Here is a 14,332-nt window from a genome sequence, read left to right on the forward strand (position 1 = left end):
GCTATATGTACTTTAACGTACAAAGAACGTTATAGAATAATACGTTATAGAAAGAACGTTATAGAATAATACGTTATAGAACGTTGTAGAAAGAACGTTATAGAATAGTGTTATCAATGGTTATTTAAACCAAACTGCTGTGCGTTTTTAAGGCCGAGCGGTAGCTTTCTAATTAACACGCTGAGTTCGGCGCCGAATTTGCTGTCCTTTCCGTTCAGCCGGCAGCGAGCTAAGCCTTAAAGCTAAGCCGTGTTTTTGTTTAGAATGTTTCAATACATTTCATTAATGCTAAATTTGATCACATTTCATTGAGACTATATTTATTTTTTAACTTATACTGTCGGTTCCGTGGAACGACGCCAGGCAAACGAAAATTCCAGTGCCGGTTCCCAGGGACCGACGCCGGCCACACGGAAAGTTCACTGTCAATCCCCAGAGACCGGCGCCGCGCTCAACGTGTTAAGAAAGTTTCGGGCCGGTAAGTAAATATGTATTTAATTCAAATATATGAATTGATATGTAATCTATATATATGATTGATTGTATTTGAGTTCCATTTCGAATACTCAAAACTTAAACACAAAGAACTAGAGGCAGCAGATACATAAATCAGTTTATTGAACGCAATTTAACAGAATCGTTACAGGTGATGAGATGTGGGTAGCTCACTTCACCACAGAAAACAGCAACTCACAATTGATTGGCGTCACAGGGATCCACGCGCCGGACGATCCTCAGTCTATGCACGGAAATTGAAGTCCACGGTATTCTGGGATAGTAAAGGCATTCTGCTCATTGACGAATTGGCGAGTGGTGCTCCGGTGAAAGCTGATCTTTATTGCGCTTTACTAGAGAACATCTGAAGAGCCATTCAGAACAAATGGTTTGGGATGCTCAGTGCTGGTGTTGTGGTGTCCTACGACAACATCGGACGCATACGGGGAATTCCACAAAATATATGTTGCAGACGTTTCGCTGGGAGATGTCTGACCATCCATTCTATGGCTTCGATCTTGCTGTTAAGTACTTCCACGTGTTATTGCACCTGAAGACGTTCTTGTCTGGGCACACTTTCCTACAGGTGAAATGTTGCAGACAAATGTGACGGGCTGCCTTTCTTCCCAGGCGACAGACTTCTATGACACTCTAATGGAAATAGGTAACCGACGCTATGACAATTGGTATAGTTCCGATGTTTCTTATGCTGAGAAGTAGCAGAAATATAGCTGTATCTTTTGCAATAGGTTTTTCCAGGTAATAAGACTTTGTTTTTTATGGTTTACGGCAAAGTAATTTTTCGGACGACCCTCTTATTGTTTAAATAATCATTATCAAATGAATATACCTTCATCTAAATCAATATCTAACTCATTGAAATCATCATATATATAAATTTCCTTCTAAATCCAATCAACTTCATCTGCTAATCTAAGACATCTAACTAAGCATAACTACCCAAAACACATCTTCATGTTAAACCATCATATATATATATATTATCATCATCATCGTCATTGAAAATATCGCCAAATTAAGATAAATCATTATAGCTCAAATCAACTAAATAAAAAGCAGTATCATTTGATCATCGTCTTTATCACCTCAAACTTCTAAATCACCATCAAAATTGTTATCTGAATAACCAAGAAAGAAATTATAAAATTATCACCAGATAATTCAAAACCATCATTTAAATAATCATCATCATCGAAATCATACCTTCAGTTTAAACCGTCGTATATGTCATCATCACCATTATCATCGTCGAGATAGATAAATCATAATCTTCCAGATCATCTAAATAGAAAGCAATATCAACCAAATCATCATCTTCTTCATCCTCATTTAATCATCGTCTTTATTGTCTAACTCCTCTAAAGTATTATATAAATCACTCTCACATCATGTATAAAATCGTCATCAGTCAAAACTATGTCACCATCAAATTCATCTAAATATTTATTATCACTTAATACACATCGTCATTTTAACCATCATGTATATCGCGTCACCATGATCATCGTCAGAATAAGATAAACCATCATCACCCAAATCACAGCAGTCATTCTAAACCATCCTATGTATCATCTTCATCATCATCATTGAAGTCGTCGTCAGAATAAAAAAACTTCACCTAGATACAAAGCCCGATCACCTAAAGTTTTATTATCATCCTACTCAATTATTCATACTCTTCATCACTAAACCATATACTCACGACCACCTAAATAAAAAATCAGCAGCAGTTAATCTAAATTGTCGTCCTCAAAATTCCAGTTAAATTATTCAAATCATCGTCGTTTAAATCATGACTTTTTAGTGTTTCGCTAGTGTGCCGTCAAATAGAGCCAGTTTCATTCAGGTACAGACAGAAGGATATCATTGGAAGTTCACTATCGTTGGTTCAGGTGTAGTAACCAACCGCCCTCAGGAGATGCCAGAGGCTTGGGTACGTAGCCGAAACCTATGCCATCTTAGATAACGTGACACTCGGAAGTGACGTAAGAGTTTGAATAACGTAATGTTTCAAAAAGTTTGGTTTTTGTGACAACGAAAATATTTTTTAAAGTTTCATTTCTTCCGGAAACGACGAATTGTTTTCTTTTTTTTTTAGGCAACGGCCTCTTGAACCCCTTGAAATCTTGTTTGTAATGACATTAAAAATTTCCCTTTTATCATTAAATCTGTATTTGTTTTTAATTGAGCATCTCATTATTTACTGTTTGTTCATTTTGCATAATTTTAATATAATAATAATAAGCCAAATGCAAAATGTTAATCGTTAAAGAGAAATGCGACCAGAGATATAAAATTAAAAATTAAAAGACAAAGAATTAAATTTATATATCAAGTTTTACCAGAATAGAAAAAAAAGAGAAAGGACTTTAAAGAATAGAATAGTTGAAGGGGTGATGAAAGCCAAAACATTTCATAAAATGAGGATTTCTGATATTTGCATTTTCAAATTCTCTACAATTTTAGCTTTCTTAAAACACCGTTCTTTAATCTCTATGAAAATTAGGACTGTACAAAATCTAGCTTTAATTTGTCATTGAATACTTTGATAATTGAGAATTTTTACATAAAATCGCGTTTTCCCCCCGAACGTGATTTTTTATACTCGATGTAGTACCTGTTCTCAAGAACTACTGCTCACAGGTATCTGAAATTTTTATACCTTATTTACTACGCTTCCAAATATTTGCCGAAAAGAGCTTTTGATTATAATCAGTGCTAAATTTTACTATGCGTAACAAAATATACTGTAAAATACTCTAAAATTTAAAATGATAAAAAAGCTCTTTTCAGTATATTCAGCTAGGTATTGTGATGTTACTTCCCTTAGCGAAAGACGTTTCCAGAACATTTTATCCGCGAGGGGCGAAAGACGGTTAAAGGAAGGGACGTAGTTACGCCGGAAAACAGAGTGGAGGCAAGCTGGTGGGAAGAATACGAGACTTGTGACTTTTGCGGTTGGACCGGCAGTCATGCCGTGTGCAAAGAGATAACTTAAGCTAAATGTATAGTAGTGGTATTTGTTTTATTGTGTATTGTTTAATAAATTAGTGGATAAAATTTCAAAGCTGATGGAGATTATTTTCCTATTATGGCGAGTGCATGAGAAATGACCGAACCCGCCTCGGACTTGAAACGGCGCGAGGTGCAAATCGGCGCAGTCGATAGGATAAGATTGTGAAAAAGGAAATCACTAAATAGTGAAAATAATAAATAAATATGGTTGTAAAAAGTTACTGAAAGTTATAAAATGAAATTCGGTGATAGTTCACGAATGGATCTACGATGAGAGAAGATTTTTATGACGAAAGAAAATGGCGCGTTTAGGGCCATGTGTGCGAATAAATTCATCCGATTTGTGAAAGCGTGATGTGCTAAAAAGTTAACAGCCAGTGAGTGGTAAAATGGGATCATCAGTGTTCATCATCCTAGTGAAATCATGAAAAGTTAAATCAGGGATAATGTGAATTACCGTGTTGTAATCATGTCAAGTTACGTGCCACTGCAGTGTGCTCATGATTAAAGTTATCAGCGTCAAGTTGTGCTCTTCGTTCGATATTTTCACTATCGGGATCAAAGGTAAGTCCTTCTTAATTTATATATTAACCATATTAACTTAGAAAATTATAATTGTTTTTATGTCTGTTAATAACATGATTCGAATGTCAGGCGTTAAAACCAGTAGACACCGAGAAAGTATATTTTATATGGAAATGAGAAATTAAGGTTCTTATTTTTATCAAGATATAGGAGATTCTTAGAGCAAGGGAAACGATTATTGAAACATTTGAAAATAATGAAAGGAGTTATGTTTGACCCACCATCGAAAGCTGAGAAATGGCTGTTCTTTTTACATCATGATGAAGTGATTCTTAATCTCTATAAAATATCTGAAGAAGGGAAAATTATTTTGCAGAGTTTAAAAACAAAAGTTAAAAGTTTGATCGCGACTCTCGATGAAATGGATTGATATAACAATATTATGATTAAAGACACCGTATTAAAAGAATTCGAGATTCCTCGGAAAAACCGATCGAGGCAGGCTGGTGGCGTGAATACGAGACTTGGTACTTTAGCGATTGGACCGGCAGCCATGCCGTGTGGAAAGAGATTACTTAAAACATGTTTTGCGCGCCTTATATTATGTATATAGTTGAGATTACTTAAAACATGTTTTGCACGCCTTATATTATGTATATAATTAAATGTATACTATACTAGTGATATTTGTTTTATTGTATATTGTGTACCGTTATGTGTAATAAATTAGAGGATAAAATTTCAAAGATAGAGATTATTTTCCTACTATGGCGAGCGCATAGACGAACCTGCCTCGTGCTTGTAAGAGCGCGAGGTGATAGATGTACTTTAATTACGTAAAAACCTTCAAGCCTGTAAGAACAGCAGATTTTCAGAAAAGGTAATCCAAAAATTGCCAATTCAACATTGTTGCTATAGGGTTTCCAACACCCCTTAATGAAAAGGAGTAAACTATTTTTTGAAAAAATGGCATTTATGGAAATACAAAAAAGAAATATGTTTAGCTTATAAGAGTATATAATATTTCTGTAAAATAAATAAAGTGAGAATTTAAAAGCAATTTTTTAAAATAAAAAACCAAAAGGAAATATTTATAGTTTTTAAAATCAGTATTACTTTTGTAAAATGAAAGAACTTAAAATCTTTTTAAAGTAAAAATAGCGAAAAGAAAAATTTAAATTAAAGTTTCACGTTATTAAACTAAATATTGAAGAAAGAAACATTTTTGACACGAGAAAGGGAAAATAAAAGAATTTAAAAGTCAAAATTGCATTTACACAAGTTGCAACTTTGATAGAGATTCGCGTTCCTTTAAGCCTCGGGCGTCTTCCTATGACGGTCGGTTACTATTAAGCTTGTTATTGTAAACTGGCTATTCAAATTACAGTCGGTATGCGCAAAGGGGGCCTGAATCTTCATCCTGAAAAATAAACAAAATTATTGTTACACATCACATAAAAATATCAGTTAAAATGATATTTCAATTCTGAGTCACAAGCATGAGAATATTTGAGAAGGTTACATGGCATACGCAAATAACCAAAATGAAAGGTACTCGAAACGCATGTCTGTGCACTGTCTGCAAAAGTTCAGACCGGATCTTGGTCGTTTGTGGTAGGCATTGACTTGCAAGTACAAATGTGTTTTGAAAAACGTAAATGTTTGCGCTTTGGTACTTTTAAATTTAAAGTCATTTGTTTTGTAAAAATTACGAAGCCTAGCTCTTCATATGTTTCTCCGACACTCATAATTTTATGAGGAAAAAGTTTGCACTCGTTATGAAATAATTTTGAACATAAGTATCTCCGTCTGATTTCGATTGACATCAGTCAATTGTTTTGTGATTTATTTCTTATAACCAAAAGGAAAGTTTCCGAAATGAAGTCTAGGTATTGGAGGAAAGAATAATTAGTAAAATGTAGAAAACTGATACTTTTATTTTCAGCTTTTTTGAAATGAACTCATTATGCAGCGTGCCAAAAAAATTAAAAAGACTTCTCTCAAAATTTAATTTTCAATGTTCTATTTTGGAAATGAAAATACCAATTAACAATAGACAGAACTCGTCCTTGACTTTGTAAATTATTCTAGAAATCCTTGACTTCCTATAGCTGGTAAAAACCTGAAATCTCTTACTAAATTTGGCATGGAATATGCCAGTAAATTTCAAACGTAAAAATGTGCGCCATTTGTTTTTACATAAAATTTCTCATATAAATAATTCTTGGATTAGACTTTTTTTGAAAAGTATCTTGACCCAAAACGTTTAAACTGTTTTCTTAAAACTTTCGTTTGCTATTGAAAATTTTATAAATATAACTAGACTGAGTTTTGAATAAATGAAATTACAACCCATAAGCACCTTGTTGGAACATTTTGTATAAGAAAACGTAATCGCATATAAATCAAGTTCTTATATCGCTTAATTACAATGCATCAGGTCTTTAGTAAATAAAGAAAGCAATAAAATACACATGGTGGTTTGGCAATACCAAAAACATCATATCTCGCAACAGCTCTTCTTGATTATTTCATACCTTAGGAAACACGAGCAAATATGTCAATTGCGGAAACATTGCAGTTTGGCAAGCGATAAGGTGGTGCGCAGGAGAAATGATTATCGGGGAAAATATTTCTGCAAGGTAGGAGGTGATTTGTATTCATTCTGGATGTGGAAGAGAATGTTATTCTAGGACTTCGAGAAATAAGGAACATCATTTGGATAAGAGTGCACTTTCGACCAAAGTGAATTTGCGGAATTAGGAGTCATGTTTCTTCTTTCTGTAGTCATTTGAAGCCGTGGTTCTGATGTCAACATCAAAGACTTAACGATATCACATTTGCTTTTAGTGAAGTGTAGTTCATCCAGTGCTTTCTTCACCAGTAGTTATGGCTTTCGCCGAACGAAACAAACACTATGCAAGTTTCAAATGTTAAGTCATTCAGTTTGCGAAAGAAAATGGAAATCATGCAGGATGGTTTTCGTGAATGCTTCGTACACGAGTGGAAGAGGCATGAAATTTTACAATGATTATTGCGCCAAAGAATAAATGTGTATTGCATAAAGAAGTAATGAAATAGCTTACCGTCGGCGAAAGTGTTGGAAACTGCATTGTAGAAAATCCCCATCATCACTAGAATGGATTAATTGTAACAAGAAACAGCGTACGTTTCTTTGCCTTAAAAATAGAAAAAACGAGTGCAAATGGAAGTGAAAACTCTAAAGCAAACTGAGGTTGTGTATTCGATTTACTTCACGGAATAATTCAGTTCTCCGAGAAAAAGAGATAAAATTTTTTCAAAGGCTTCGAAAATATAGAGATAAAACTTTGATGAGTTTTTAAAAATATGTTAAACTTTATTTACTATCACGTGTTGCAAATATCGATGTCATTCCTGAAGTTTTGATATAGTAGGAGATAAAGAAACAATGATATGAAAGAAAAATAACGGTTAACATAAAATCAATAGGCCAACGAGAAATCTCACCTCACCGTACTGATCTCCTGCTTAGCCGACCGTACGAAATTAAAAGCTCATCGATATCTTGAAAAGAAAGACTTTGCTGAAGTGCAGTTTCCCGAAAGTGTTTTCATCCGTATTCACGAGAAATGATCGGCGGAGAAAAATGTTGTGAAACTGTGGATAAGAAATATTTGGCAAAAGCTTCCTTTTGCCTCAGATAATCAAGAAAGTCTAATACTTTGGGACATGTTCATCCTCCATCTAACGGATAGCACAAATATGTTGTTGAAAGAGTGTTACACAGATATGACAGTTTATCCAAGCGGATTATTGCCATTAGTTCATATATTAGACATATATGTCAATAAATCATCGATAGAATATTTTAAACGTTAGTGGAATACTCGAACAAAAGTGAAGGTGAAAAAACTAATTACAAATGGAGACCAAATACGTCATGTCAGTGCATAAATAGTGTGTCAGTAGATAATAAAATCACGGAATAAAATTAAACCCGTTTAATTTATGTGGTATATCTGACGGTCTAGATGCAACGAAAGATGATTATTTATGTGTGGATCAGAGTAAAAGTTACGGCAAAACTGAAACAGAATTCGATGATGTGCTTGAAGTTATAGATTGAGACGTATATGAGGAACTTGGATCTGTCTATGCAAGTATGGATCAGAGGTGAAGGTGAAAATGAAACAGAATCCGATAACGAAAATTTTTAAGTACATAAACTATGTTATTTCTCTTAAATAAAAAGCATTTAATTACACGCAGAAATCTAATTTTATCTAATTCTAATCACTTTTTCCATATTTCTAAACATAACATTTTTATAGCTGGCGTACAGCGCGTACCCATAAATTTCAATCTTGCATTTTCTTTTAAAAGTGCGCCTTATACGCCTGAATATACTATAGCAAACATAGCTGAAACTTAAGTGATAGAGATATTTACATGCTTGCTGAAGCATTATATTCTGTTTTTTTTCCCTTCTATTAGTGTATAAATGTTTTCAAAATTTCGATGTTACGTTTTTCAATCTTTGTGTTTAGAAAAGGGATAAAGAATTCAAACTTTTATCTCCGAAAACAAAATTCTAAATCAGATTTCTAATGAAGAAGTGAAATTCTCTATAGCTTTACTTTCCGGACTAATTAAAATTAAGAAAAAGAAGAGAGAAAAAAAATAACTGATTTGGGTAAGCAGAATATTTAGCCATTCAGTATCTATTGATGGGAATGTATATAACTCTAATGAATAGTACAGAAATAAGATAAATTTACGTTTCAGTTTGTAGGCCTTACATTTCAAAATGGTTTTAATACAGCTTAAAGAGCATAGCCAAAGATTATGCTCTCAGCCGCTTTTTCAGTAATAACGTCAGAGAATAATTCTTACAGTTACAATGTTTTCAAATAATCCATTCCTTCAAAAGTAATCTATTGTACTAAGATAATGTGTTTTCGAGGGCAGAAAATGAAACAGAACGGCGAGATCCATCAGAGTATGATCCTGTAATGCTTTAACAAATCTTTCGCAGTCTTAAGTAATAGAGAAATGTGGTAGAGCATCATCTTACACTATATTCTTGTATTCATATTATTTGTATTATGTGACTATGTGTCTCTATTCGATGTGTGGGAAAAAAACGTCTCCAACAGGTTTATATATACGATACCATTCAGATAAACGCAAAGGAAACCAACATTTCCATCTAATAATATTCATTTTATTTTAATTATACCATTTTCTAGTTAGATAACCAATTTGTGAGCAAGAATTTGCATCGTAACAGTGAATCATATTGCTGCCAAATTCCAAATATAAAAAACTAAAGCTCACGAATCACAAACCGAGAGTTTCTGTGAGATTTGTGAGGTGCGAAGGAATTTCTATTTTGAAAGAAATCGAAATTGATATAAATTCGCTTTATAACATATTATTCAGTTTATTTATCTAATTATATTATGATTCTGATGTAATGTATACACACATTTTAAAAGTTATTTCTTTCGCTCATTTCAATTTGTAATCTTGAATTTTTACACTGAAAAAATCCTGAGTAGAGACGGAAACTGTGGTATGTCAAACTGAATTTAAACAAGGTGAAAGCAAATGAAAAGCTAATGTACATACTACAATAGCTTTTAATTTGTTTAGAATTACAATCTTAGTAATGCAAATCATGCTGATTAACACATAATTAAAAGTGGATAAACATTCCTTTTTGAACGTTTCTTTGAACCTTGATATAAAGTTCTATGAATATCTGCAGTTGGATAAGACAGCTCAGGGTCAAACAAATTTTAAAATGAAATTTGTATAAATTAATTTCATGAGTTCAATTATGAAAGATATGCCGTGCAATATTTATTTGCACAATTTAAAGCCAGTAGCACAACATAAATTTATTGTTGAAAAATATTGTCATGTGTAAAGCTATGTGTTAAAAAAGTCAATAAACTGTGACTTTCCAGGTAAAACCGGAAGACCTCGCAGCCATGAAAGGCACTGAAAACATAGATCTGAACTACGAAAGAGTGTACTTAGTTGCTGCTAAAATAATACTGGTATCTTAAAGTTAGCATGACTAATTACTAGCTTATAATATATCAGTAGTTACACTTACCGAGCAAAATATTATCAAATGCCGTCCATATACTAAGAACACCATAAAGTTCTTGATAATAAAAATGTTGTTGATAATAAATTTTGGTAAAATGAAGCAGGTATATGATTTATTTGTTCTATTTTTCTTTTCCGGGTCTTGCTTCGTTTGGTTATTAAATCAATCGTTCTACAGTCGGTATCCAGTTCTGGCTCTTTTCGCAGTTCAACCGGTTTCCTTTTCGGGTTTGACAGTTCTTTTCCGGCCGGTTCCAGCTTGTCTTTCAGATTTGGAATCTTTTCCGTTTTTTGCTTCTTTTCCAGGTATTGCGTCTTTTCAGACTCCTCTATATTTTCCATTTCTGGCATCTTTTCCGGCTCTTGCTTCTTTTCCAGTTTTTGCATTTTTTCCAGTTCCTTCTTCATTTTCAGGTCTCTCTTTTTTGGTTTTTGCAATTTTTCCCTCAACTTTTGCCTTTCCAGTTCACTTTTGTGTGCTTGTTTTAGCATCTCTTCAATATGTTTCTCCATTTTCAGTTCTTCTTTCTTTTCTAGTTTTTGTATTCCTTCCCGTATTTTCTTCTTTTTCAGTTCTTCTTTCTTTTCTAGTTTTTGAATCCATTCCAGTAATTGCTTCTTTTCCAGTTCTTTCTTCTTTTCTAGTTTCTGTTGCTTTTCCAGTTTTTGTTTGTTTTTCAGTTCTTCCTTCTTTTCCAGTTTTTGCTTCTTTTTCTGCTCTTGTTTCATTTTCATTTCTTGCTTCTTTTCCAATTTTTGCTTCTTTTTCAGTTCTTGCTTCTGTTCTAATTCTTGTATCTTTTCCTGTTCCTGCTTCTTTTCTAGTTTTTGTATCTCTTCCAGCTTTTGTTTCTTTTTCAGTTCTTGCTTCTTTTCTAGTTTTTGTGTCATTTCCAGTTTTCTCTTGTTTTCGAGTTCTTGCTTCTTTTCCAGTTTCTCCTTCTTTTCCTGTTCTTCCTTTTTATTCAGTTTTTGATTCTTTTCCAGTTTTTGCATATTTTCCGGTTCTCGCTTCTTTTCCAGTTCCTTCTCGTTTTCCAGTTCTTTCTCGTTTTCCAGTTTTTGCTCCTTTTCATGATCACAAGGAGGATTTTCCAATCTACAAAAAAATCGGTATATCTTTATTTCATTAGTAAAATAGTGAAAGTAATGCAATGACGATCACGTTTAACATGTACAACACTTCCATATTTAGATACTATATAACACTTTTGGCTCAGTTTCATAGGGAAAAAACTCCCCGTAGATTATTGCCTGGCAGAATTGTTTTCTACAAAGGGTGAATTTGTTGTTTTCGTTGTTCTGACCTAAAGCCAAGCAGATAAGTTAAAGTATTTTGCGTTATTTGTATGCAATAAGCGGCCTCCATGAATCTCACGTAGAGCGTAATAATTTGCAAAGTTTCAGTGCCTTACTTTTCCTTACTTAATTTTTACATAAGTTGCAATAATAATAACAGAAATAATAAACAGGTGGCTTAAAAACAGAGGGAAACAATGACGAAAATTGCAAAATAGGAGGAAAAAAGGAAACTGAAATGAAAAGGGAAACAACTACAAACAAAGGATGGAAAAAGCATTTTAGAAGATATACACGTAACGTTCTTTCTGAATCAGCCAAACCTGTATTTTAACGAGTCTCTTTGCATCGCTGGCTGCACAGATTTCAAATTTTCTCTCGTTATTCAAAATTCGGATCATATTGCTGGTCTTTTTCGTAGTCCATCAGAGCCGCACTAGGATTTTTGCCACCATTTGTTTCAATTGAAACTTTTATTCTCATTCTTCAGTTGCATTCTTAAAGTTTATTTATTTATACAGGAAGAAAGAAAGAAATCAATCAAATCAAAGTAAATTAGGAAAAGATATACCTGTTTTCTCCTATATTTATTGTTCCCTGTAATTTCTTTTGCCTGTTGCATTAAATTTATTGAAGGAAAATTTACAAAATCATTCAAAATGTATTTCCTAAATCCTTATGCGAATTTAGCCCTTCTGATCATTTCGGCCACACTTTAATGGCTTTTACAATTTGATGTTTGAATATTGACAGCTGCCTATACTGAAATATGCTCTCCATTGTCCTCGAAAAAAGGAAAATTAAAGTTCCAGGTAATTTTGCAATGAAGGACACATATATCTTATTTGAAGGGCAAGAGGAAAAGAAAAATATATTTTCGGATGGGAATATGTAGCATTTTAAACACCGTGTTTGTAAATGTCATCATATAGTAGCAACACTTGAGTCATATGTAATTATACACATATATGAGAGAGACGACGATGACGAAAAATTAAATGGCAAAACATGGCCGAAAACACTTTCCTGGCCGGTGCAAACAACACAAAACACAAGAAAGATCGGACACCAGTTACGCTTAGCACAAGAGAAATTAAAAAGTAGGAACAAAATTAGACACTTATGGACCTCAAAAAAGGTGTTCGAAATTACGACCTGCACCCTGTTACGGGTATCCCATCTCTCGTACATCCAACATGACATGCTCTGGAAAATACCGTGCATCCCCAGGACTTTACCAGCACCTGCCACAATATGTGCCACAAGTTCCTGTTGGACTTCTAACTGGGGTTTCGTGCACTTATGTGTTGAAGTACCCCGAGACGAACTGATAATGCAAGTTAGTTCTCGTGATCTTGCTGAACAATGCACTGGACTATCTCTACCAAACCCATGTTTAGGATACGTTCCGAAGGAACTTTCGAATACTTTCTTTGATGGCGATCCCCTGCTTTTGTTCTTATTTCTTGGTTTCCGCTGCGCTAAGGAAAATAAAAAAATATCTTTACAATGTTCGTACCATATTTTTCTTGTGTTGTCTCTCGTCACTATGGGCCAGGAAAGCGTTTCCGACAATACATTGCAATAAACGATTATATATATATATATATAAACAATATATATACACGAGATATATATATATATATATAATCTTATAAACATATGTTACCGTGAAAGACCGAAATTGGAGAATATCGACATTCACCGGAGCATGTCAACATTCACCAAATACGTCGGTGAAAGATCAAATATTGCATTACATTCTTCTACATTCGGACCCTCACCGGTGTACTTCGATAATCACAGATATGCTCTGGTGTAGATTGAAAAGAGCGGAGTATATGTACACATTGTTATTGCAAAAGGAAGTGTTCCACAAATAAATGCAGTTGTAAAAGCAAGGGCCTCTTGTGCAATTTAAAGTGTTATATATATTATATATATATATATATATATATATGTATATAATCGTATAAAAATATGTTACCTCGAAAGACCGAAATTAAAGAATGTCGACTTTCACCGGAGAATGTTAACATTCACCAAATACGTCGGTGAAAGATCGAATATTGCATTACATTCTTCTACATTCGGACCCTCACCGGTGTATGTCGACAATCACAGATATGCTCTGGTGTAGATTGAAAAGAGAGGAGTATATGTACACACTGTTATTGCAAAAGGAAGTGTTCCGCAAATAAATGCAGTTGTAAAAGCAAGGGCCTCTTGTGCAATTGAAAGTGTCATAACAGTTTAAGTTGTTGCAATAAATAAGATTTGAATCACGTAATTTAGTAAACATAGCTTGAGTAAGCTCCCTGTTCCGAGTCAGGATAGTTCATGTTTCCAAAGCAAGTAAAGAGGAATACAAGTCCTGATAGTGGCGCCCGACGAAGAAGAATAACCATGGCCGAGTTTCAAGAAGAACCTGTGGTGCCTGCAGAAGCGACTCAGAATCCAGAAATGCCAGCTGCCGCCCTGGAAGGATTTGGGTACATCGTACAGACCATGCGCGCATCGATGAAACCAGAAGCAACATTTAATGGAAACTCACCGGTAACCAGTTTTTTGGAAAAATTGGATGACCACTTCATGCTGTATCCAGTCCATGAGTTCCATAAAGTCACCTTAGCTACCAGCGCTTTGAGGGGCCAAGCGCTTAATTGGTTCAAATGTATAGGCAGAAGCCTCTTGGGTCAAGCGGGAAGTCCCACCTATACTTACGAAAATTTTAAGACTGCCTTAGTAAAACCCTTCCCTGTCGTAAGAGATCGTGCAAGTTTAGAAACGGAACTCTTCAGCATATACCAGCAACGAATCGAAAATCTTTCCACCTTTATTTTAAGAAAAATTCACGTCTTTAAACTCTTGTATG

General features: G+C 34.1%; 1 protein-coding gene across 2 annotated transcripts in view; it reads right to left on the bottom strand.

Annotated features, from left to right (window-relative positions):
- Window positions 1-598: 598 nt before the first annotated feature.
- Window positions 599-14,332, bottom strand: part of LOC146998825 (uncharacterized) — a 215,673-nt gene continuing 201,939 nt past the window's right edge. Inside the window, exons 1-2 of one of the 2 annotated variants that reach the window (XM_085811708.1) lie at window positions 10,163-11,448; window positions 599-5,476 (exon numbers count right to left, since the gene is read on the bottom strand). In XM_085811708.1, the coding sequence (XP_085667834.1) occupies window positions 10,195-11,154 (960 nt within the window). In that variant the 5' untranslated portion in view covers window positions 11,155-11,448 and the 3' untranslated portion in view covers window positions 599-5,476; window positions 10,163-10,194. Of the gene's footprint in view, window positions 5,477-10,162; window positions 11,449-14,332 lie in introns of those variants that run through there. The other variant, XR_015039745.1, reaches the window with a different exon arrangement.

The sequence above is a fragment of the Stegodyphus dumicola genome, chromosome 2 (genome assembly GCF_044657685.1).
Source record: "Stegodyphus dumicola isolate Sdum_Otavi_A_Nest chromosome 2, ASM4465768v1".
Taxonomy (NCBI): Eukaryota; Metazoa; Arthropoda; class Arachnida; order Araneae; family Eresidae; genus Stegodyphus; species Stegodyphus dumicola.